Source organism: Fundulus heteroclitus, chromosome 1 (assembly GCF_011125445.2).
Source record: "Fundulus heteroclitus isolate FHET01 chromosome 1, MU-UCD_Fhet_4.1, whole genome shotgun sequence".
Classification (NCBI taxonomy): domain Eukaryota; kingdom Metazoa; phylum Chordata; class Actinopteri; order Cyprinodontiformes; family Fundulidae; genus Fundulus; species Fundulus heteroclitus.
Genome location: NC_046361.1, coordinates 12,279,900 through 12,305,323, shown reverse-complemented (window position 1 = coordinate 12,305,323; position 25,424 = coordinate 12,279,900). Strand labels below are relative to the sequence as shown.

The following is a 25,424-nucleotide window of genomic DNA, read 5'->3' as shown; positions in this document are numbered from 1 at the left end:
TGTGTGTGTGTGTGTGTGTGTGTGTGTGTGTGTGTGTGTCAGGAAGTTTGGAAGTTTGGCAGCAAGTTTCTGTGTCGTTCATTTTGTTACCTTTTTCTTTGACAACGCCATCGCTGTAACGGATGATTTATGCTGTGAGGAGAGGAGGAAAGAAAAAAAAGAGGAGCATACTTAGTTTTAAAGGAACGAACTGCAAGACAGAGACAGACAGATTTCCACGACTATTCTAATTACATTTATCCTTATTTATAGCAAGAATCCAATATAATTTAAAGAAAAAATATTGTTTCCTGAGGTTCTCTCAATGCATCCTATTTTCTCTAGTTGTGTTTCTAATCCCAGTTCAGGGCACTTGCCTCTTATGAATTATGACTGCCTTTGACCCATGATCAAACCACTATAATTATGAGGGACCTCCAGCTGGGAGATGATATTCAACGGAACAACAAAACAACGTTGCAGTCCATTAAGCTTTAAGCAGAATATGAAAATAATTATTTTATGTAATCAGTTGGGTTCAAAACATCAACTAGGCAGGGACTGCCCGAGGTATGGACGGTATGAAATATTTCTATATCCTTTCTGTACCCAGAAACCTTGGGTAAAAAACATCAACAGAGCAAAAGGCGGGAAATGACCAGCACCTAATTTTAATTAATATTTATTCCATATATTTCTTAAGGACTTCCAACATGTTGCACATCATTTTAAAAAGAAATATTGCTTCTTTTGAAAAGGCCGCTGGGTTTCTGGTGTTCAGAAAAGCCTGGCTTTTAACTTCACATTAAATTGGGGTTTTTAACCTTAATTTTTTTATTATTATCATAAATAGAAGACAATGTTGGAAATAGTTTGTTGTACCTGAAAAACCTGCAGCTGCTCCAGAGTGACCTCCTGACTCTGACCGTGCTCTCTGGGCAGGTGGATGGCCTTAAGCACAAGTCCTGAATCTAATTGATAATAATAATAAAAAAAAAGGTTAATAAAATTTAACAAGAAAAGGACTCCAGGTTTTACCAGCTGCTCCCTTCGCTCTGTACCTGTGCCGATGAACAGGACATCATACGTGCCGTCCACAGCCTCCACCCGGTCCACCAGCAGTTTGCTGAACTTGTAGTGGACGCCCACTCTCACCAAAAGTGGGCGCTCTCCCAGAGGCAGCACGTGTTCCTGAAACAAAGTTAATTACATTTACACAACTGATCACATTAAACGTAAAAGGTTAGGTTGCCGTTTTTCAGCAGCCTCACAAATCACCAGTAATATGATGGAAAATTCATGTCCTCAGTGATGAGCTGGCAAAGGGGGCCGCTCTAATTCTGTTTCTTAATTTTATTTAAGGCTCGGGACCAAAAATAGAGAGAAACTGCTCAACTCTGAATTAAACGGGGCTGAGTCTAATTACATTAAGTGGGTGTAATTTAATAACGCGATAAAGAGACTGAACCTGCAGCAGCGGATGGGTCCTGCTGAAGAAAATCACGTCGTCAGGGTATTCTCTGGTTGAGCTGTAGCTTCCATATGTGCTGCTCGGACACTGTGAGTCAGGCACAAAGAAAAACGCAGTTATTTAAGCACTACGTTAGCCCTAAAGCGACAGCGTTATTTTAAAATGCTATATTTTTAGCAATGCTATCAGTGAATGTGTCATAAAAAGGAGTGTAAATTGTCAAATTATTTCCAATGACACCGCGGATGAAGGAGACAGTGGTGACTTACAGTTCCTGGCCGTGGGTACGGCACCTTTCCGGTGAACTCGGCCCACTTGTACTGAGGCCCCTCTTTATGCAGGAAGTTGCCCTTAAAGGCTCGAACGACGTCCTCCATGCGATAAACACACACTGCCGAACCGTTCAGGATGTCGCTGAGGACAAAGCAGGACACGTCTTACATGCACTCGTCACAATTAAACATGAAGGTTACATGTATTATGGGCTTTTAATGACGCATGGGAAGTGTTGGTTTGCTCCAGGTGTAGTGATGGACAAACAGCTTTAATGAGTGGGAACAACAGGAACAGGTGCGTGAGTCTGAGATTAATGCAAACTAATCCACACGAGGTCAAAATTATACACGCAGACTAAAGTATGTCCATACATCACACGTAATGCTTACATAAATGTCCCTTAGCAAGTTGCACCTCCATCACCTGCAGCAAACAATCTGGCTGGATATTGCATTCATGTTCTTAACAGAGTTGTTAGTGCTCTTTTAAATTGGTGGGATTCTGTAACTTTTAAGCACATTTCCAGTACGTGAGAGGTCGGTGCTTTCCAGAAGCTTAACGTTCAACGTCCGATGTGTGAACCAGATTTTATGTGTTCGGCATCACACATGTGTGACGTGTCCAAGGGGTGAAAGCTAAAAGCAAAAGCTTGGGGCCACTGGGTTAAAAGACGATTTGTGGGGCAGTGGAGGAATTTGAAAGTAGTCCTATGTCTTTGTTATTTAATCTGCACTATAGGCCTGAACCATGATGCTTTCTCCACCATGCTTATGAATTAATACAGGCCTCTTAACGTCTCACCTCGACTCTTCAGGTCATGTTTGTTTCACTGGGGGCAAACAGCTATATTAAAAAAAATTTGCCGGACAGTTTTAAATTTCCATGAGTTTCCAGAGTTGATTTTGCATTCTTCTTTAGTCGGCACCGTCTGAGTCTCTGGAGACTTGAGCCCTGCTGCACAGAGAACCAGGCCACTAGTTCTTCAGCAGGTTTCAGTTCAGGGACGCTCGCTGATTCCTGGATTGTTCTCTTTCCACCTTAGAGCGACACATTGAGCCAGATGGTTGCAACTTTGACGCAACAGGGTGCTCCAACAGGACCGTGACCCTTAAACGCATATCAGAACTGATTTTAGACTTCATAAGACAGCTTGGCATTGAGCCTTTGGAAAACCTTGACCTCAGACCGACCTGAAAATGTGTGGCCAATGCTTGAAATGTTGGCTTTGTGCCGGGGAACCAACCAGGTGTAATGAGCTCTACCAGTTCTGTCGAGAAGAACGGCCAAACATCCAGCCAGAGGTTTGTCAGAAGCTTCTTGACGGCCACAGAATTTGGTCAAACAGCAACTTGCTAACAGACATTTAATCACCGACCGTTTCTTTTTTAGTCTGTGAGGCTTAGGGGAAAGTTGGAATAAAAGTAAAAGTTTTCATATTAATCAAAGCTGCTTGTTTTATGCTCATCCAACCATGAAAAAGAAAAGTTCAATAGATCTTGGTGATTTATTGAACTGTCAGGAATCAATACAAGCTTCATGTCCATAATGAGCATGAAAATCTGGCACTTGCTATGAAAAGCAGTGACTCATAGTGGCTTTCCCTTTTTTACTTTTTCTGACCTCACCAAGCCAGCAGTCAAAATATTTAAAAAGTTCTCCGTTGAGTAGTTCGGTTCCAACCACAAAATACACCAACAGCAGCAGCAGCAGAGTCCAGTTATGGAAAAATGTGTTGTTGTTTTTTTACAAAAGCTTATTTAAGTTGAAAAAAACAACAACTCTGAGGTAGAAACAGGAGAGGAAGGAAAGCCGCATTGTGATGACTCCGAATGGTTTCCCTCAGTTCATTTGGGTGACACATGTGCAGCGCGTCTGCTCTGACGCTCCCCAGGAAGGCATCCTCCGTTCATTCCTCCCCACAGCCAGCCAGTTGTCCAGAGTCTGACACATCACAACGTCTGAAGCATGATAACTACCAAGCCACTATTACAAGAAACTACATTAAAATGTAAACTGCTATTTAGCCACATAAGGTTAGAGGAAGCACTGCATTCTGTTTGCAGATTATAGATGAAACGCATCATTTCCATGAAACGCTACACAGGTATTCAAAAAGGCTTTTGATAAATAAAGTTGCACAAACCAAAAGTTATTCCAAACAGAAAAGTGGTAAAAAATGTTTAACACAAAAAAAACACCTACATGTTTAAAAAAAATTATAGAAAAAAATAATAAAAGGAGGGAAACAAAGCAGACAACGGCTCCACAGTTTTCACACTCAGCTTTATTCTAAAGTCAGAGAGCGTGAGCAATCCTTTTGACTTTGCCACAGGGACAAGTTTCCATTCAGAAGGAGTGACTCCTCTTCACCCCGACACTTCTGTGGTTGCGACCGCACCCTGTGCGATGCTTTGGATTTCTGTCCAGTCCCTGCTAAGATTCCAGACCCTTTCCAATTCCCCCCAAACAGGCCAACACCCTGCTTGGCCGCGCCAAACGCTGTCATGCTTCTGCTGCTACTGTAGAGCCCCGGGTTCTGCAGAAAGGCTGAGAGCGCTCGGTGCCAGCAGCAATATGGAGAAAATGAGGAAATGAGGCTGTCTCAGTTGGCCGAGAGGGGGCTCATTTTTTTTTTCTTTTACTAACTTTTTCCTAAACCATTATTTCAGACGCTGCCTACTCTTTGGGTTCTTTATTTGTTGATCTGACATCTGTCTCAGTCTCTGTGAGCCTGTTTCTTTGACATCAGCCAGTTTTCTCTCCGTCTGCCTGCAACTACAAATGCAAGTGTTTGGGGTATGAAGCTTTATGCTTAATGCCAGCTTTACACTGACATTTTGCCAATCCTTTGCAAAATAACTCGGGGTTGCCCAGATTGATAGAGGAGTGCCGATCTTTAACTCTTGACGCATTTTCCTTAATTTGATTGAGGTCTGGCTTTTGATTGGCTATTTTTAACACGGGGCCATGCTTCTTTTTAAGCTTTTTGTGTTTCGGGTCACTCCCAGGCTCACCTCACAGAGGTTTTTCAAATATTTCCCTGCTTTCAGGGAAATATTTGAGAAATATTTCCCTCACTCTTCCATCCATTTCCCTTGTCTGAGTCGCATAAAGGCATCTCCAGAGCATGATGCTGCTCATAAGCACGGTTCATTAAAAAGATGATGGGTTTGGTTATGTGCAACGTTAGCCAGGGGTGGCTTATTCCTCATGCTTACTGGGTTCTTTGCATGGCTTGTGCAAAAAAAAAATGGTTTTCATCTTGTAAGCCTTACACAAAGACTAGAAATGTGGAGGAAGGACAGAGCTAAATGTTACATGTTGAGAAATCTGCCACCTGAGCCGTGAATCTGTGCAGCACCTCCAGAGTTACCACATGCGTCTTGGCTGCTTCTCTGATGGATGCTGTCCCTGCCAGGAATCTCTGCTTTGATGGAGTATCGTTTCTAGGCAGGTTCTTAAATGTACGCCTCATACTTTTACAAAGCACTGTGTGAGTTTAATTATTTCCAGCGTGGAGTTTGTTATTGCGTGTTTGTTTATGTGGACAGAATGCAGCTCTGGGACGGACTGGTCCCCGGGTCATTTCAGAGATGGTGAAGATGTGACGGTGAAGGCTCCTTGCTGTCAACACAAATGAATGAACAAGTGTTTCATTCATTTCATGACTCAGAGTGACATAAGAGAGAGCCAGCGGTGTGTCACTGACAGCGTGTGACACCAACATCTGCGTGCCGCGCACCGCGGTGTGATACGAGGCACTGGCGTCCTGTCACAGACGCGCTCTTCGTGGCGAAGCGTCGCGTCACTTCGACTGTGATGCAGAACAATGCAGCTTCTCTGTTTGCGTGGAATCTAGGAGGATTCAGAGCTGCAGATGATCACATTATCTTCCCTCTTCAAGTGACAGAACAAAAGCATGTGCGGAAATGCAAAATGCAGTAAGGATCTTCACCGTCAAACATGTAAGAATGACTAGGGAGCCAAAAAAGGCGCTGGGACTGCATAAACGGTTGTTGGGGTCAAAATATTGTTATTGAATGAGAATTTCAGGAGCCACAGGAATTTATACTTTTGAATGTCGGGCATATTTAACGGGCTATCTGGTCAGTGCTGGAATGCTCACTGATTAAAACCACATAACTTCCTTCACTGTAAGCAGCGGTTTCATTTAAAAAACCTGAATGTTTTTATGAGCTTCTAAAACTCTAAATATGTTTTCCAAACTGTTAACGAACACGATTTCCTACATGATTACAAACTATTTTAAAATGAATCCAAAAACCATGAGCAGGACCTGAGACCCCTGACTTAGTAATCTGTTATATGCTGATTATTTCCTAACATTATCAAACTTTTCTGGATTCCAACACTATAAACACATCTAAAATGTGATCAGTCCAGCCTTACAGACTAAGTGGTGCCTGAGAGAAAAGCCTCCATCTACACAGTTGTTGGCTGCATCCAGAAATGTAACCAAAGCCGTGTAAAGCATGAATGAAACCTTGAACTAATTCTGTACAGAAACACCACAGAACGCTCTGAGCAAATACACATCTCAGACAAAAAAAAACAAAAAGCACACAAAAACACATGTTCTGTGGTCAGATGAGACAAGGTGGTGTGAAAGAGGAGGTATCATCCATGCAGGACCCGATATGAAGTGTTGGTGAAAATGATGCTGTTATCAGGATAAGAGAGGGCTGTGATTATTCCGGCAGGAAAACCCCACACCTTATTCTGCATGGCTGTGCTTTCGTGTAGGAGTGCATATGCTTGACTGGCCTCCCTGCACTTCACACCTGTTTTCCACAGAAAAACCGATGAAGCGAATCAAGAGGAAAGCCGACTGGAGCAGGTGAGATCCTGCATTCAAGATTCAATCCTAAATTATCAAAAGACTGAAGAAGACAATCTCACGCCTTTCTCTATCCATTCTGGTTTTTACTGTGAAAGCTGTTTAAAGTGCTTTCTCCATACTAGAAAGCCAGGGACTGAAATTCTTCACTGCAAAAATGGATCTAAAAATAAGTAAAATGTTTATTTATCCTTGATTTGAGTAGGTAAAATGGATCATCTGCCAATGGAATGAGTATTTTGACCCCTAAAATAAGATAATTAGACATCCTGCACTTGAAATAAGACAATGGAGATGAATTGTTCCTATTTTAAGTGCAAAAATCTTATTCCATTGGCAAATAGTCCTATTTACTTGCTCAAATCAAGGACAAATACACTCATTTTAACAACATTTTAATTATTTCTAGTTCTGTTTTTGCAGTGTTGTTTGTCAAATAAAGTAATTAACTTAAAAGACTTTTGATTTAAGTATAAGTTTCATTTTTGGAATCAGATTAGACACGTTTTGAATATTATCCTGTCCTCATAGACCCAAAGGAAGAGCAGCGTCTACATTCTCGGCCCAAAGGCAAAGCTGAGCTTATGCCCAGTTTGGAGCGGACATGGCTGTCCCTCGATACCGATCTTGTTTATGGTCTCAAGGGTAGTCATAGACAGGCAGGGGGCAGGTTCAGTGAACCCAGGAGCTTATCTTTGCTTGTTGCAGATGATGTGGTTGTGACGGTGTCTTCAGGTCCAGACCTACGGCAAGCCCTGGTGTGGTTCACAGGCGAGTGATACACGGCCAGGGAGAAAAGCTTTTAAACCCGCAGGTATACCTTCCTGCACACAATGCCTTGAGAGAATCTGAGCACCAATAAAGTTAAGCGTTAAAGTAAATAAACATTAAGAATAATACAGGGGAATAATAAATGTTCCCACTGTGGTTATATTCAACCATGCATTGGTCGTTTTCATTGAGCATGCTTTCATACTCTAACTGGGTGGTACAGAAAAGAAAAATAAATAAAGAATAAACATTTTCCGCTCTTACCTGTTTTGCTGTGACCACAGAGAGCGGACACTTGCAAAACTGGGGATGTGCATGACTGGCGGAAATGAAAGAACAGGCCCCCAGCAGGCGGTGTGGGGGCTTTAGCCACGAGACGCCACCCGTGAGGACAGAAGCAACTGAACACCAGACCTAAGCCTTGGTTATCACCCGGAAAAAGGAGAACACCTCCATACAAGCTGTGAGTCAGTCTCTGCTATAAGCCAAGGAGTTAACGTTGTGTCTTATTCCTGAGTGATGACAGGATGGAGCCTGGAGGGTGATGGACAGACTGGGACTTCGTCTGCAGTCATGTGAGCGCAGCTCTGCTCTGTTGCTGAAGAAAGAGCTGAGCCCAAAAGAGAAGTTCTCAATTCATTGATCCATCATTGCCCCAACGCTGACCTATGTCCATGAGAGATCCTGACCGAAGAGCGAGATCCTCAATTCCAACGACTGGATTAGGCCTCCTGCGTTGGTACGCTGGACTCAAACCAGGAGATACGGCGAGGAGCTCTGATATCTGGGGGACCCTCAGAGGAAACACTGCTCCTTCTTATTGAAAGGAGTCTGTTGAGGTGGTCTGGGCATGTGACTGGGGTGTGTCCTGGGCCGTCCCTTTGGTTTTCCAGGAGCATTCCAATAGGAGGAGACATAATAACCTGACTCCGCCAGCTGTATGTCGCTAGGCGAAGCGAAATACATCTGGCGGAGTCAGGTTAGAGACACAAGGGCAGACCAAGAAACAAGGGACGGTATATATCGATATACATCCCTTCAGGCCAAAATACACCTTGAGATCCCCTTCAAGCTGATCTTGAATAAGATCAACTGGATGTATGTATGTATGTATGTATGTATGTATGTATGTATGTATGTATGTATGTATGTATGTATGTATGGATGGATGGATGGATGGATGGATGGATGGAGCCTTGCTAATTACATCGTTACACAAGCAAAGTTTGCAGTTTCATACTTTTACTTACTATCTGCACATATGAGAGGATGTACATGAATTTAGAATGAAATAGGAAGCCACGCCTATTAGTTCAGTATTAGAGAGTAAAATACCTCGAGGTCGTGAACAGGCCATAGATGAGCGGATTCTTCTTGTCTTTCCCATGCAGAATAAAGATGTCCTCTGAATGGAGACCATCCAAGAAGGAGGATTCAGGCAAATGAAAGAAAGGGAGAAACAACAAAGCAAAACATTCGTTAAATGATATTTCACATTCATGTTGCTCTGTAAATGCGCGAGCAATCTTCGTCAGCCTGTGTGAAGACCCATGTTTGTGCGTCTAAGTGAGACACTTTGTATTCATCCTGTGCATTCCTGCATATGCATCTATCTGTGTGACTAATAGCGCTGGGCGTACAGGCAGCATGGCTGACTGGCTGCTCGTAATGAATCTGTAGCCATTAATAACCAGCCGCAGTGGGAGAGCTGAGGGCTGAGTCCACTGCAGGAGAACAACACCTGCTGTTACACACACACCAACGCCGCGCCTCAGTCTTCGCTCCTCATTTTAAAAAACAGCAGTTCGCAACATTAGCCGGGGCTTTTCTCACTCTGGTTGTTGCTCAAGCTGTGTTCTCTCAAGCTGTGCAGTCAGGTGGAGACTGTTGCTCTCTCCGTCTGTCTGTCTTCGCGAGATCCTCCTTTAAAACCAGAGCAATGGAAATTCAACCCAAACAGGTGGAATCAGAGAGATCCGCCTAACAACACAGCAGAATCTGTGCTACAAATTATTTTTTGGATTCCAACCAGATTATCGGAAACCACAGATTAGATGCGAAAACATCCAATGTTTTATAACGTAAATCTTTTTATAGAGAGCAATTGATAAAGCACTCTGCAAAGGTGGGGAGACATATACGCATTTCTTGATTTGGAAAAAAATAAAAAAGCAGGCTCAGGGCCAGAAAGCTTCTGCCTTGGCTGTTATGGAAGAACGGAAATAGTTAACAAAACACTATTGAATTAGTCAGAGATTGCAGTTGGTTTAAGACCTTTTTGGAGAAAGACTTGTTCATACAAATGGAGATTAGTTAGCTAATAAAATTAGTGTAGTACTAACAAGTGATTAATTCTCATTTCACAAATACAAAATACGTTTTTTTCTTAGTCAGAGGTATCCGATGAATTAGAGTCTTCTTTTAGGACAACCAGCATTTAGGAAGTTTAGGAGCACCTGTCGCATCTCTTGTCTAATAAATCAGTGCGACTCTTTGGAGAGCAATGTCTCCCCACCAGTCAGTGGTCAAAGCCTCTGTGGGTTTGCTATGTTTAGATCGGATTGAAATGTAATTAAAAAAATTATCGGATTTTACCATTTATATGGGCACACAATCACTTAATCCAATCATAAAGCCGGCATGCCTTCTCTCAATGCAAGACACTATACTTGCATTATACTACACTGGATGACGCTAGTCTATAAGGCTCTTCTTGGCTTGGTTCCTACAGATTTATGCACTTTTCTGCAGAGAAGTAGCCGTTATGCCCTAAGATCAAATGACTTTTTGCATTTTTATCCTGTGTAAATGAAAAAAATCAGTGCAACGGACCGTCGAGTAATTGACGGATGTCCAAGAAAGGCACTGTGCACGTGTTGTTTAGATGTTAACCACTAGGTGTCGTTATTACTTATTCTTCCTTTAAGACTCAACAAACCTTTAACATCTATGAGCGAGAGAGAGAGAGAAAGAGAGAGAGAGAGATAGAGAGAGAGATAGAGAGAGAGAGAGAGAGAGAGAGAGAGAGAGTGTGTAGATTGCTTGCACTTGTACGCCACTTTGTCAAGTCAGACGAGCCCAAAGCATTTCACACTACTCTCAGTCATTCACACCCTGACGGTGGTGAGCTGTGTTAGTAGCCACAGCTGCCCTGACGCAGACTGACAGAGGAGAGGCTGCCATGCATCGGCGCCACCGGACCCTCTTACCACCGCCAGCAGGCAATGCAGGTGAAGTGTCTTGCCCAAGGACACAAGACAGTAAGAGCGGGGGGTTGAACCTGCAACCTGGAACAAGACATCCCCAACTGTGCCACCACCGTCACCCCAGAGAAAAGTTATGTAGGTGGAATAACCTGCCCCTGCACATAAGAGGCTCCTTTGCTGCCTACTTTTAAAACTTGCCTTGTACCACAAGGGAGTTTTGATTTTAAATTGATTTTATTGTTTCTTATCCATTGTCTTTTTATCTTAGTTTTTCTTAATGGGTGTGTTTTAGCTCGTAGCGATATCTAGCACTTTGTTTCAGCTGTTGGCTGTTTTTTGGTCTGGTAAGGTGCGTGAAACACCTGCTAACGGTACAAAAAAAGAACCGGCACAGGTGTTTCTTCAAATCTAACAACAGCTTCTTGTCTAACTTTGGCAAAAAATTTAGCTTTTTTTTATCTTTGGAAAGTATATTTTAACTATGCGTGTTTGCCTTTTTCATCGAATAAACTCCCATTTGGCACCTCGTTGTAGCATTCAGTTATTTGCCGTCTTGGTTCAGACAAGAGCTCGGCCTTCATAGTTTATTTAAATCACAACAAATCAAAGCTTTTATGTTTCTCCACTTTCGTCTCAGACAAGGGCGGGGGAATGTCACAACAGTGGAGAACAGAGCGCTTTGTTTTTCTGGGTGGCATACTGTGATAATCTATAAATACATGACTTGATTTTAGCTTCTGGGATGCGTTTGCCAAACAGCTCTGAGAGTCTCAGAAACTATCAGAGCTCAGGCTGATGTTGAGACGCAGAGTTTGCAGCAGCGCATTGCCTCTCAGAATAACCTGCTTTGAGCTAATGGGGACAAATACGCTAATGGGGCATATTTGTTTAACAAGAAGATCATAACGGAAATATATGCTGAAATTTAGTCCAAGCGTGTTGTTCAGATTTTGACATTTTTATGTAGCAAACGAGAAGTGGGGATTATTCGCAAGTTGATTGCAATAGTATTTGATTGAAACGACGGAGGGCGTAAATGCAGGTCACGTCATCTCCTCTCCCACACAGAGGTGGCGTGGTGATGGAGACAGTGAGGCGGATCAGAGTTCCCACATTCCTGTCCTTCCTGCAGCTTCAGGTGGCCCTCCATGGAACGGCAGCTGATCTCATCTCATCACAACAACACATCTTCACCGCACACATCGACAAATTTAGGACGTACCACCTATACATAATTGGCAGCCTCCAGCCTGGAGCTTGTACAATCCTGTTTCATATATTAGATTGTTTTCTATGTTTATCCCTATTATTACAGTGTAAATGTGTTTTTTAGCTTTTCTTCTACGTTTGACTTTTCCTGTCCTTGCTTTCGCTGTATTTGGCTCCTGCTCGTCTCGTCTCCATCGTTTCTCCTCCTTGGCTCTCTGTTCAGAGTCACACCTTTCAAAGAATGCCCCCTAATCTTCAGCTCCAACAACAGATGGTTACCTTTATCATTTCTTCTCTTCACTCACTTTTTTTATGGCAGTCTTGATTTATAACTCTGGATAACTCTCTGTGATATGATAGATTTTCTAAATAAGAATGATAGCTAAGACTAAAATCAGAAGCAGTGGGAGATACAGTGGTACGGTCAGATTTAAAGCTTTTAAACCACTTTGTTAGATCCCATTAAAGTGTTTATGTATCTCTCCAAGAGTGAACAAAGAGCAGAATAAACCATTTTGAAAGCATAGCCCAGTGGACAGCCGACCGCCTGTTATCTACAGCACAACTAAATGGCTGAAAAGAACCATATTTGTCCATAGCTATGATCAATGGTACAGATATGCTTGCTGGAAACAAGTCTGAGCGCCTTGTAAAAATATGTACACCCTTTGAACATTTACAATTTTGTTTTCACATTGCAACTGCAAAAAATTCAGGGTATAGTATTGGAATGTTTTGTGATTAATCAAAACAAAGCAGTGCATAATTAGAAAGTTGGAGAAATGATATTCGAGGGTTTTGCACTTTTAAGAAATGCATTTTCACTAAGCCCATTTGAGTCAATAACACAATTGCTATGTACGGACACAGATTCTCAATTAGATTTCCGCCGGGACTTTGACTAGGCCATTCAAACGCGCTCTTTTTTTTAACCCATTCCACTGCGGCTCTGGCTGTATGCTTAGCATGGTTGTACTTCTGGATGATAAATCTCTGTATTTAGTAGTTTAAAAACAGGCTTTCTTCTTGCTAGTCTTCAATAAAAGCAAGATTTGTTGAGTGTGCAAAGAATTGTTCTGTCAACAGGTTTTCCCACCTGAGCGGTGGATCGCTGCAGCTCATCCAGTGTTCCCAGCCACTTGGCAGTTTTAGTTGCCAATTTAGGTGGACGGCCATGTCTCTACAGGCAAAAGGACATGCTGTACTCTTCCCTTTGATGCATTTAGAGTATATTTAACAAGGCTTTGTAAGATGTATAAAAATTAAATTGATTTGTAACATAACCCAGGAGCAAAATTTAGCTGATATGAGCTGATTTCTAACTCAAATGTTACTTGGGTAAATCTTCTAAAATCAGTGTATATGGTTAAATAAACAAGTGTTTTGAGGTGGATAATAACATCAGCATGCATAATCACTGTGGGGAGACTGTGGCACAGTGGGTGGAGTAGTCACCTTGCAATGGGAGGGTTTGATCCCAGCATTCCCCGTCACATGCAGACGTGCCCCGGGATAAACACCAAGTGTGACTGGATGAATGTGGCTCTGGCGTAAAGGGCTTTGATTGGTTAGTAGGGTTAACAAAAGTCAATTTATTATTTTTAATCTACTATAGGAGTTGGCTCAGCCAGATTCACTGTAATTCCTTACATAATTTGGACCATCCTCGTCAAAAGAGTTACCGCAGAGCACAAAATATTCTTCCCAAAGCAGCCAAAACATGTCAGGAGTGATACAGAAATAAGATAGAAAAATTTTAGAAACATAAACCCTGTGTGTGTAATAAAGTGCAGTGTTTCAAAAGCTGGGTAAAAGGAAGACCTCACAGCACGCAAAAGTAAATAAACTGAGCTCTGTATTGAAGAAGTACCGCGTAAAGTTAATACAAACTTTGGTTTATCCCTGTAGGGAAAATCCGATTCCTTGCCTTGAGCTTCAAATCTACTTTCCTACCTCTCTGCAGCTCATTGTGCATTCATCTCCGCTTGAAAACATTGTTCAAGTTCGGGAGACGCAGCTCCACATTTTTTCCTTTCAACATAACTTTACAGAAGATGTTTCCGTTATTTATGGCTCATCCTCGGAAGAAAAAAGGGGGAAAGAAATCTCTTATCATTTACGATAAGTTCAAATCAGAACTGATTTAGAGACATTCTCTCACTCGTCCAAATCCTTGCCTGCTGCATTTATTAACGAGCGCTGGCTTTCTTCTCGTTAAACTTTAATAGGGCGGGGGGGTGAACAAAACACACCCTTGTCCATCTCGCGGCACACATGAGATCCGCCAGCATCTGTCTGTTCGTCCTGACCCGACTGCGAGCGCAAACGAGTTGAATAAATCAAGGAGGATGGCGTGCTGATCTAACCACATCCTTCTCCCAGTTTTGTCTCCCTCTGAATCTTTCTCGTCTGTGGTTTCTCTCTCTCTCTCAGCCTTTCCTCAGGTGGTTATCACCGTGCCTCTTTCCGCACCATTCCAACTCCACTTCCCACGATCCCTTCAGGAGACATTCGCTTTCATTGTTTCTCACTTTCTCTGCCCCTCCCAGGCCTTTATCCTTCCATCACGCTATCTTTCTTTCCATTTATTTCCTCATCCATCTGTCTGCCTGGCCTATTTTCTCCAGAGGATTATTATTGTGTCTTCTTCTCTAAACAAAACGCGGCTGTTTCCCCCCTGAAGGAAGATAGTCTTGTCTGGCCCGCAGACCTGCAGCCCCAGCCCCTATCTTCCTCCGCCTTCTGCTCATCCTAATTGTCTGGTCAGAGCCCCCCCAGGCAGATGCCCCTATTCTCCTCATGTCTCCGCTGTTGTTTCCCTCCCTCTAAGTCCAGCCGCCCTGAATACCAACATCTTGCCGACTCGTCCTGCTCCCAGTCATCCTTCATTGAGCACACCATCATACAGTAATTGACAAGTAATGGTCCTCCATCTTGTCTGGTTCTTTAACCTCCTTGGTAAGGGGTCCTTATCTATCTGCTGCCGCATCTCCATCCTTCCTTTTTGACTGAGAATCTCAATAAACGTTTTTACAAATGAAGATCTAAAAAGTGTTGAAACTCAACGCCCCAGAGCCAGAGACCCTCTGTGCTGCGATCACAGCTGCCTGTTTCTAGCAGCTTGGAGATCTAGAGTCTATTTTTTCTCAGTCAGACTGGATGGAGAACATCTCTGGACAGCAATTTTTAAATATTGCTGCAGATTCATTGACTGAGCCATCCTAACACATTAGATTTTGATGTAACTCATTTAGATATAGCTCTGGCTATTTAACATGGTGTTATTCTGCTGGAAGATTAATCTCCACCCTAGTCTCAAGTCTTTTCAGTTTTTTCTGGTACTGTATTTAGCTTCATCTATCAGCTTCCAGTAGAATACCAACTTCACTGTCTCTGCTGAATTATAAGCATGTTGAAAAAGGGGGAAATTTTGTACTGGAATTTCCATAGTTTAATAAAGCTGATGTAAAGAAATCTATACTGAGTCTGCAAAATACATAGCTTTCAAATAAAAACTTAAAAGAATCTTTTTATGAAGTCTTCCTTAAATCAGAATTAAAAACCTTCTCCAGAGAGAATCCTTTTGTGTGTTTTTCAAACTTATTTTTCTGTTTAACTTTTTTTGTGTTTAACTTTAAACATTTACCCTTGTGTTTTCTCGCTCACGGTTCCTAAAGACAAATCAAAACATAGTCAGCAGTCAGTCAACTTTAATTTAGATAGAAACTGATCCTTGGACATCAGCTTTGGGGTTTCTATTGTGTTTCTGTTTTCATCATCTTTCTGTTTTTTTATGTTCGTACATGTATGTGTTGCTTAATTTGTTAATTGCTTTGTTCTTTAGTTTATTCTTGTGTTTTCTGTTCCCTTGGTTTCAGTGTATTGCTGTTCAGCTACATTCATGTTAATCAGTCTCCGTTCCTCAGCTTCCCTGCACTCCTTCGGCCCCACCTGCTTCACATTATCTCCTGATGGACTCTTCTTTATTCATTGCCTTTTGCCTCTTATTCCTCAGTACATAAGCTCACTGGTTCTCATCGTTCCCTGCCGGATCCCTATATATACTTGCCTCATTCTCCTACCCAATGTCACGCCTGATGCTTTCCTCTCATATTACCCTTTTCTCCATCTATGCTCCACGTGGCGTTCTTCTTGGGCCAAGCTGTAACATTTTGCCGTTTTGTTGTTGTTAAATCATCCATAAGGTCACTTCTCTGCTTCTGTTTTCACCTGGGTCCTCCTACAACCCTTACATGACACAGATGGCCGAACACAGGCCGCGCAACACATTTACAAGATGTAGAACCTGGCTTTTGCAATTTTCAATTTTAAAGTCTTACATAACTTTGAACCACCTGCCACGTTGGAAATATTCCTATTATTTTATTCTTTTTATGTCTTCATCAGAAATAACTTTTTTGCTCTCTCTCATTTTACTGTTCTCTCTCCTGAAGCCATGTCTATTTCCAGTGCCCCTCCTTATGCCCCTTCTCCCGTTCCCTCTATTCCTTCAACGTCTCGTTAACAGCGTAAAAGCAATAACACGCCAAAAAGAGCTTCCACACCCCTCATCATCTCCTTTCCTCCGCCTATAACTCTCCTCCATTCCCCTCCTCCATCCTTGCTCCCCTCTTGTCAGGTCAAAGCCCACTTGTTCCCTCCCTGCCCCTGCAACTAATCTGACTGATAGCTCCACCTCTCTCCCTATCTATTCTTTCCTTTTTTCTTTCTTCTTCTGACAAACTGGGGCTCCCTTCAAGCACAAACGAGCAGTGATGGATTAGAAAGCCCCACTAGAGGAGTTATGTTCCTACTCTCCCACTTACAAAACGTGTTTTCATACCATTTGTGGCAAGCTGTAATTGCCTATGAGGCAATTAGGTCAATAAATAATGGGGATGAAACATTTTCTGTTTTTGAAAGGGTTGGGAGTCTTGATGGTTCAACAATTTATATTATCTGTTCAAACAAGGAGTGAGCTGGAGCTTTCCTTTATCACTTCTTTTGAGGTTGTTTTCTTATTTGGAAATGCAGTACGTTACCAAGTAGAGTCGGCAATCCCATATCACACATGAGAGTATGAGGACATAACTTGAAAAAAAATGTTGCCCACTCAAACATCTCAAAAACATGACACCTGTTACATTTGGCAACCGGATAACACAGATACAGGTTTAAAAGTTCAAGCAATGAAAAATCTACAAACTATATTCTTATTTCTGTCCCACCAGCCCTTCAGTCAAAACATGCTGATCTGCACTAAAATCTGTATTATTGTTTTGTTTTTTTTAAGGATCTTCTGAAGAGCGAAGCTGAAAAAAGCACAAGATTAGGATGAAGGGTGCCGTTTATTTACTGTCCAAGGTCAACTGAATCTGCTGTACTGCCAAGAATACATAATGTAAAAGACATGGAACAACAAAAACGAGGCGTACTAATCAAAATGTCTCGTATGTACAGTCTGATACTTGTGCATTCCTGACAGATAAAGTGTCACAACCCATTGAGCTGATCAGGCTGTCTGGCTGGTAGCTCGCTCTGTCTGACTATAGAGATGTATTAAACATTAATGATTTTTTTCCCCCCCTTTTAACTTTCTCCAAATAGCTTTGTAGATATTGTGGTCCAGCGGCTGTCTTCAGGCCTCTCTAAGCGATCAATAATGGGGATACCATCACAGTGGGGTTAACCACATTGCTTCAAGCTATAAGAAGGGAGTCAGTCATCTCTATTTTTAATACAAACACCTCAAACTGATTTGAAACAATAATGAAGCGCGTGGATTCAATCACGGAGCGATCTGGATTCTTAATCGAACAATAAGCTCTGAAAGGGAACACTTGACGTTTTAGGTTAAGGATGTTTGTTGTTCATTCTGTGGCTTTTTTGTTAACAATCAAATGGTCATCGGTATTTAGTTGTATAACAAATAAAAATGGACTGACTGTTCAGGACTTTTTCTTCTTTATAAGCTCTTGCAGCCATAAATTGTGTATAAATCTGCTCTTATTTTGTCTGAGCTTTGTACTTTTTGTAAAATCTAGTTGTACATTAAAAAAGTAACACATTAATGGCATTAACCATGTCTACAAAGATCTTGGTCTTTTCATTATTTGACTTTTTTTTTTTTTTTTTTTTACTTTTCTATAATGTAATTTCAGTAAGGTATGAAATTGGTGATGATATGAGCTCAAGTCAAGGGCAGAATTTAGAGGCAGTAAGGCAAGGCACCAGTACCACTGGCAGTGAAACAGTCACAGTGTGATGGTGCCACCACTGTGCCATACAGCTGGTATAGTGTTCGGCACAAGTTTAAAAGCTTTGCCTCAACTCTACCCCCCTATCCATCTTGGTACTTTGGTGAAACAGCTCTGGCCTTGTCTCAGTTGATCAGAGCGCTTTTATCCAGAAGTTGTTTGGCGTGTCCGTGTTGGTAGCTGCAACTTCCAGTTGACCTCAAAGGTGTAGGTTTTCAAGCAAGGGCTCATTTTAGCTGCCTTTCAGTCCAGCGAGACTTCAAACTTTTTACAACCATATCCTAATCAATGTCATTTCTTCTTAGGGTGGGGTCACATGCTTGAAGGTCAGGCATAATTTACTGCCCCAACCCAAACAAGGATCCTTAGCAAACATCAAAACGTTTTGGTTTGGATAGAAAGCTTCTGGTATGCCCAAATTTGGCATTTTCGGCACTGGTTCAGTGCCAGGAAACCAACCAATTTAAACAAACTATGATTTTTTAATAAGAACAGAATTCAAATACGATGCCAGGACGATGGCAGGACCCCGTTGATGGCTATTTAAAACGAGTACTGACAAAGTATAATTTCCTAATAGACATATGGCCCGCTATTAGTTTGGATGTGTATGCAGTGAGTATTTGAGCCAATATGTATGATTAAAGAATCCACAATTAACTAAAACATTTGTACAAATCATTTTTAAATGATTGGTGTTTTCTGTTGTAAGTATGTTTTCTACCATGCAGAAAGAACAGTTTAAATTCATCATTAAAAGCCCTTAATGGATGTTGTTTGCTGTTGCTTTCTGTGTATTTTGGGTATAAAAAACAGATGAGGAAAAAACAATAACTGGAAATATTTTATTGTCTCTACTGGCAGGCCACAGAAGCTTGTCTGTCTCCAGCGCTAAAACCTCCCCGCATTATTCTCCCTGACAGCAGCGACCACAACAAGGACAGCAGCAGCAGCCCACTGGGAGATAGGCTCACGTCTGAACTGCCTGAACCTTTCCCTTCACCGGTGTTTGAATAACTACGGTTCAGTGAGGCTTGACTTGTTTCACGCAGGCGGCATCCAGGACAACAAGAAGGCCAAAGATTAGAAGTGAGACATAAACGTGAACAAAGCGACTCCTACACCAGAAGCAAAAACAACAGATTTGTGAACTCTCAGCAACCCTGTCTAGCGAATCGAGCCATGAGGTGATTGCAGACCAGATGCTCTGCTCAAAACAAAACCAAGAAGAAAATGATCCTCAAAAACGTCAACTGTATGAGTCAACAGCCACGGAAAAATGGTTATGAACAGTTGGCCACCAAAAAACTCACTTTACCAAAGCTGCCTAACGCGTAAAAGGTTAGGCTACACGTCTGTACTTTTTATATCACTCGTGGATATGTAAGCAAACTCTTCTATTTACAGTGCCTTGTAAAAGTATTTATACTCCTTGTCTTTCCACCAATGTATTTTATCTGGATTTATGCGATAGAACAACTCAAATAGGTATATATTATAAAGTGGAAGGAAAATGAGCTGTGATTTTCCCAACTGTTGCAGATAAAAATCTGAAAATGCATTTGTATTTAACTGCCTTTAGTTTGATACCCCTAAAAAAGTCTAGCTCAGCCACATAACCAGTAGAAGTCATCCAATTAATAACCGGTATCCAGCTGTGTAAATGTATAAACATCTCAAGACATAAACAGACTGGCTGGGTAAGGAGAGCATGACCAGAGAAGCAGGCAAGAGTCCCCTGTTGACTATGGAGGAGCTGCAGAGATCACCAGCTCAGGTGGTAGAATCTGTTGGCAGAATATCCATTTATTATGTTAATCCTTTTTGTATGAAAGAATGGTTAGAAGAAAGTCATTGTTGGGGAAAAAAGCCATGAGAAGACCAGTTCAAAGTTGGTCACATCCTGATTGGGGTGCTCGAAGGTGCACTGGTAAAATGAGACCAGACTGGACCTTTGGGGGCACGTACAAAACACCTGGTGTGGAGGAAAACTGACGCTGAACCTGAACTGCACTGCATCACCCTGAACGCACCATCCAGGTAGCATGAGGCGGTGGGGATGCTTTCCTTTGGAAGGTACAAGGAAAATCAACAGCGTTTAAAAAAAAATAATAACTGCGTGAAGTGGCAAACAGCTTAAGGCTGAGGGCGCAGTGGACCCAAACATGCAACCAGAGCTACAACTGATGCATCAAAGCATTTTAATGGGAATCTATGGAGAGACTTGAAAAAAGGCAGCTCACATACACTTTCCATCCAGCCTCACTGAGGTTTAGGCGTTTCATTGAGAAGAATGGACACAAAATCCAAACCATAGATGATTAAAGTTGATAAAGACGTGCCATGAAAAAGGTAAACCATTTATATTTTTTCTTCTAGTTCAAAATTGTACTCTACTTTGTGCCAGTCAGTCACATGAAATCCAGATAAAACACACGAAAGTTTGTGGCTGTAATACAGCAAAAAAAAAAAAAAAAAAATAGGTTTAAGGGGTATTAATACTTTTGCAAGGCACTAAATGTGAGAGCCACAGAGCGGCGGGGGTTTAAGGGACTTGTAGTGTTTCCGTTCAGCAGAGCGTGGCATCAACAAAAAACACGGGCAGCGTTCTTCCACCAACGTTTAAATCATCCGTTTGGGGGATTTGTGGCTCGTGTGTTTGTGTGCGTGTGCTGCTGAAGTGTATTCATAAACAAATTTATATGGAGCCTTATCAGATGTTTAAAACCTGGCCACAGGCACGCTGGGTGGAAATGTTTATGCTTCTGACAAGTCCGGACCGTTTTGTGTACACAGACGAGCCGAAGCCTGCGCATGTGCGGAACTAGCTACAACCATGCATTACTTGTTATTTATGTGATTTCTAGTGCGTCTTAATTTTGCATGTGTTTGTTTAAGAGCTGGACAACATTAAAGGGCACGGGATTTACCGTCCACGAGCTGAGGTACTGCATAAATGAGCTAATTCACTGTACGAGCCTCTCTGTTTACTCTAAAAAAAAAAAAAAGCCCTCTGTTTACAGGAACAGCTGAGATAAGGCTCGCTGCATGCCGGTCTGTTCTCTCCTACAGACTTGGTTCTCCAAGAGTTGAGAAGAAAAGCTGAATGTGAGGGCTGAATAACTGCGGATCGGTGCAGGCGATGCATGCTGGGCCGCAACCTGAAGGTCAACGCATGCATTCACGCTGCATTTGATTCCTCATTTTTACGTCCCTAATCTTTTCCACTGCTGTAAACTGTCATGCTTATGCCTTGTTGCACATTTTTCTTTCAGTGTGAATGTTTTTTTTTTTTTTTGTCCTCCCATTATTAAACAATAAAAGCCCCAGCAGCACAGCAGCCCACTGGGTAAGGCAGTGGCCTCCTAAACCAGGGAGACGTCCATCAAGGGAATCCTTTGTGGTGAATAAACTCAGAGATCCTCTTTGTGGAGGCCGGTTACTATGGCAGCCAGGGTCAAAGCACAGCCACACAGCCAAGGTGAAGAACCGTTTTGCCGGCGTCAGTGGTGACAGTCTAGCGATGCAGGTGTACAGTAGACTGCCGTGTCAGGTTTCCTCAGCGTGTGAAGTCTCAGTGTGCAGACACAGACGGGACGAGTTTCTGAGCTCAATTCCTGGTTCATGAAGCAGCCAGTGGCAGAGGTCCAGCTGTTGCTGTAACCTCTGGCAGCTCAGGTCTGATCGTGTGTGTAATGTGTTTTGCCTTTAGTTTCACTCACGCAGCTGGTCGAAATGTGTCTGCAGGCCGTCTGGTCCTGGAACCGAACACACCATGCGGGCCTTCTGGAAGGTGCTCCACTTGTTCACTAAACTCCTCTGACCACCGATGTCATTCTGCACAAAGGGTTCAACAAAGTCTATTTAAAACATGTCCATTTGGACCTCAAGCAGACGACACAAGATGATTGTAGGTAAAAGTGTTTTAAATAACCCAAGTGTCCTGATAAAGAGAAATAAAAGATATTTTCCTCACACAGTTCTTAAATCCAGCACACTGCTTAGACCAAGGGTGTCAAATATACGGCCCGCGGGCCGGTTCTGACTGAACAATACAGTCCGGCCCGGTGGCTAAATGCATTATCATTATTCAACAACAAAATTTTTTTTTTTTTTTTTTTCCAGTGTCCTGTCTGGCAATGTGGCAATAAGAATTGTTGTCTTAATGCCAAAAAGAGCTCATCAGATTTGACTTTCACAAGTGGAGCAGTACTGCTTTTGCCATAGTGCTCCGCTTGATTTATGAATGTGAATAGTTTTATTATGATTCATGCGGGGAATATCTCAAATGATATAGACACTACAATGGGAAAGTAGGAGAGGAAAGGAAGAACAAGAAGATAAAAAGAAAAGATGAAAGAAAGAGGAGATAAAAGGAAGAGAATGGTGCCACCATTGTCCTCTTGGACAATGCAGTTCCTATATTGTCCACGGGGGCGCTGTGTTATAATCAGCAGGTGGTAGCACTGAGCTTCAGATGTGGAAAATTTATTTTAAATCATTTCTTAATTTTTATCTGTTTGATGTATTTTGTCATGCAGGACAGTGTTTTTTAGTTCCAAAAAATGTGAATAAATGTTTTTCAACATCGTACAATCACTGTGATCAGTTCTTATGCATAATGCACAAGTAAGTATTGTTGAAATTGCACATACTTTTCTTAAAAACGCTGAGGTTATTCATAACATATTGTGTAAAAGTGAAATTCATTTAATATAAAAATCAACAAAAAGTCCACTTTTATTAGTTCTATTTAATCTTGCAATGAGTTAACTCGTGTCGCCCTCTTGAGATCAGATTAAGCTGTATGCGGCCCCTAAACCAAAATGAGTTTGACACCCCTGGCTTAGACAGTACTGTGCAAAGGTTTTGGGTTATCGTCCAGTTCTTTACATTTTGTTTCCAAGGTTTATTAAAAAAAAAAAAGCTTTGAAGAAGTTAAAAAAAGTTTTGTCACTCCTTTCAGAAAGTTACATTCATGAATCTTATAGGTTCATTACACAGAGTGGAATGTTTGAGCCCTTTATTTCGTCTAATTTTCATGATTATGGCTTACAGACGATGAAAACCCAAAATTCAGTGTCTCACAAAATCAGATTACATAACACCTATTTAAGAAAAGTATTTTTAATGTATAGATGTTGTGTAATGGCCAAATTATAACCAACAGGGTCATGGAGGAGAGACGGCCAGCAGACAGTCATTGACATCCTCCTCAAGAGAGTTAGTCACAAACGGTCATCGCTAGAGAAGTTGTTCAACGAGTTGATCTGCTGACGCATGATGGATTTGTCAGGTCTCTTTGTCCTGTTTAATAAAAGACATTATTCAGATTATGTTTATCTCCTGTAGATCGTTTTTCAGAGCTGCCCACGTCTTTTATTTTCCACGTTTCCCTTTTTTTATTTGGGCACACATTGCACAACATGCGGTCGTGGTCAGGTGCAGGAAAGGGATAGAAAATGAGTAAACAAGCAGAGTCAGAGTCCAAAAACCACCTTTATAAAGACCTTTATTTGATCTGTTGATCGAGATCCTTTAAAGGTCTTGCTGCTTAGTCGCTTAAAACATTCAGAGCAGTTTAAATTAATCAGAGATTTTATTTAAAGGCTATTCATCCAAAAATTGTTCCTATAGTCCCAGAAAACAAGGCAGCTATGAAAAACAGGAAGCTAAAGATAAAGCCCCCATCAACCACCTTACAGATCATTTATTCTGGTTGAAATATGTAAACATTGAAACTTTCAAAGATCATATGGGTTTCAATATTCAAGAGAAAAAAAAACAGTGTGATTGTTTCTAAGAACAATCACAGTTTTACTGAAGCAGGAAAGTTAGAGACAAATCTTCAGCCCTCTATAAACAAACTTCAAACAAGCCAACAGGGACATTCAGCTGGACGGAGGGTTTTTAACTTCGGCACACACCTCAGCCCGGGCGGACACACCGACCTGCACGTATGCGCTCGCAGGAAAATAGGTCTGCAAAAACTTCATGTAGGCAACCTGTGATGAGATCTGCTTACTATCTCTGCTTACCACACACACACACAGATCGTACCTTGCAAACGCGCGCAACTCTGGAGTAGAGAACCTTCCCGGCCGCGCCCTCCGCCTCCTGGGCACGCTCAGTGAAGAACACGTAAACTTTATCATCTTCTGGGTTATCAGTTTCAGACAGTGGCGCTACCCGCACAAACTGGGCATCTGAAGACACACACACACACAAACACACACAAAGACAGTTAAATTACAGCCAATCAGCTGTGGAGAGGTACAACTACAATGATGACCAGGAAGGCGCACAGAGCAAAGGGACGATGAAGGTAGAAGTTTACAGAGAGCAGAGGTTATTGATGGTATCGGCAGCAGACATCCGCGTTCTGGTCTGATAAAACACCAACCGGGTGAACAGGACGATTGTAGACATACTGGTTTAGATCATTTGATATCACATTTACCTTTTACATTTTGCTTAAAAGATTTATTTTACAAAATGAGAATTTAAAATTAAGTCGCGGCAATTGTTAGCAGGAACCGAACTCAATCAGTCTTTAGTTCAAACAGGTTGTTGCTGTACGTGTGGTTGCAACACCCAGCAAAACAGCCGAGGCCAAATTAGATCAGTTTAATTTGACAGCTTATTGTCATAAACAGCAATTTTGAAGTAACCACTTTGCAGTTTAACACATTTTTTTTTTGTCTGTTTTAATAATCACACATTTACCGACATGGAACATTTAGATATGTCCGGACGTGACTGCTAGCTGCGCTGTTGGTCGCCTGCATCTATAATCAGATGAGGCTTATTTTGTATCTTCAGCAGGTATAATTTGAACTTGAAGTGAAACAGGATTAATCCTTCAATTACTGGTGCAACTCCCACCTGTGGCTAACAGAGAAATCAGGATGAATGTGGACAAAAAAAAAATCTAATCTTGAGCAACCACTGAGAGCACAGTATCTTTATTCCCTTCACTTTACCAGTAGAAACCTCACCAAGGACAATCCTAACGTCATGGTTAGGATGCAGAGAAGAACTACTGGGTCCACAGAAAAGGCTTAACAGTGTTGCTGTTTCAGGTTTAAGAGAGAGCAAACAATATAGTCACTGCTTTTAATCAATGGGAAAGACTCATCATGATAAGTTCATAATACTCCAATCTTTCCATCTCTGACTGCATCATCAAACTAGAACAGAAAATAACCTCTTTAAAAAAGTATGCAACTAAATAATATTTTTGTCTTCATAATGTTGAAGCTGCGAGGCTAGAAGATCTCCCTGGTCCTACAGGCTCTATGCCTGGACGTGTGCTGGGAAGATTAAAGGTGCAGCTATGATTGTATTGGTCTATTGAAGGTGTAAAAGTTGATGCTGCCACATGTTTTCTTTCGTCT

General features: G+C 41.8%; 1 protein-coding gene across 1 annotated transcript in view; it reads right to left on the bottom strand.

Moving 5' to 3' along the window:
• Window positions 1–25,424, bottom strand: part of sema3h (sema domain, immunoglobulin domain (Ig), short basic domain, secreted, (semaphorin) 3H) — a 73,842-nt gene that overhangs the window by 6,108 nt on the left and 42,310 nt on the right. Inside the window, exons 7-14 of the mRNA XM_012866769.3 lie at window positions 24,088–24,233; window positions 21,750–21,864; window positions 8,691–8,760; window positions 1,720–1,864; window positions 1,448–1,537; window positions 1,041–1,170; window positions 862–950; window positions 91–132 (exon numbers count right to left, since the gene is read on the bottom strand). Coding sequence (XP_012722223.2) covers window positions 91–132; window positions 862–950; window positions 1,041–1,170; window positions 1,448–1,537; window positions 1,720–1,864; window positions 8,691–8,760; window positions 21,750–21,864; window positions 24,088–24,233 — 827 coding nt within the window. The remainder of the gene's footprint in view (window positions 1–90; window positions 133–861; window positions 951–1,040; window positions 1,171–1,447; window positions 1,538–1,719; window positions 1,865–8,690; window positions 8,761–21,749; window positions 21,865–24,087; window positions 24,234–25,424) is intronic.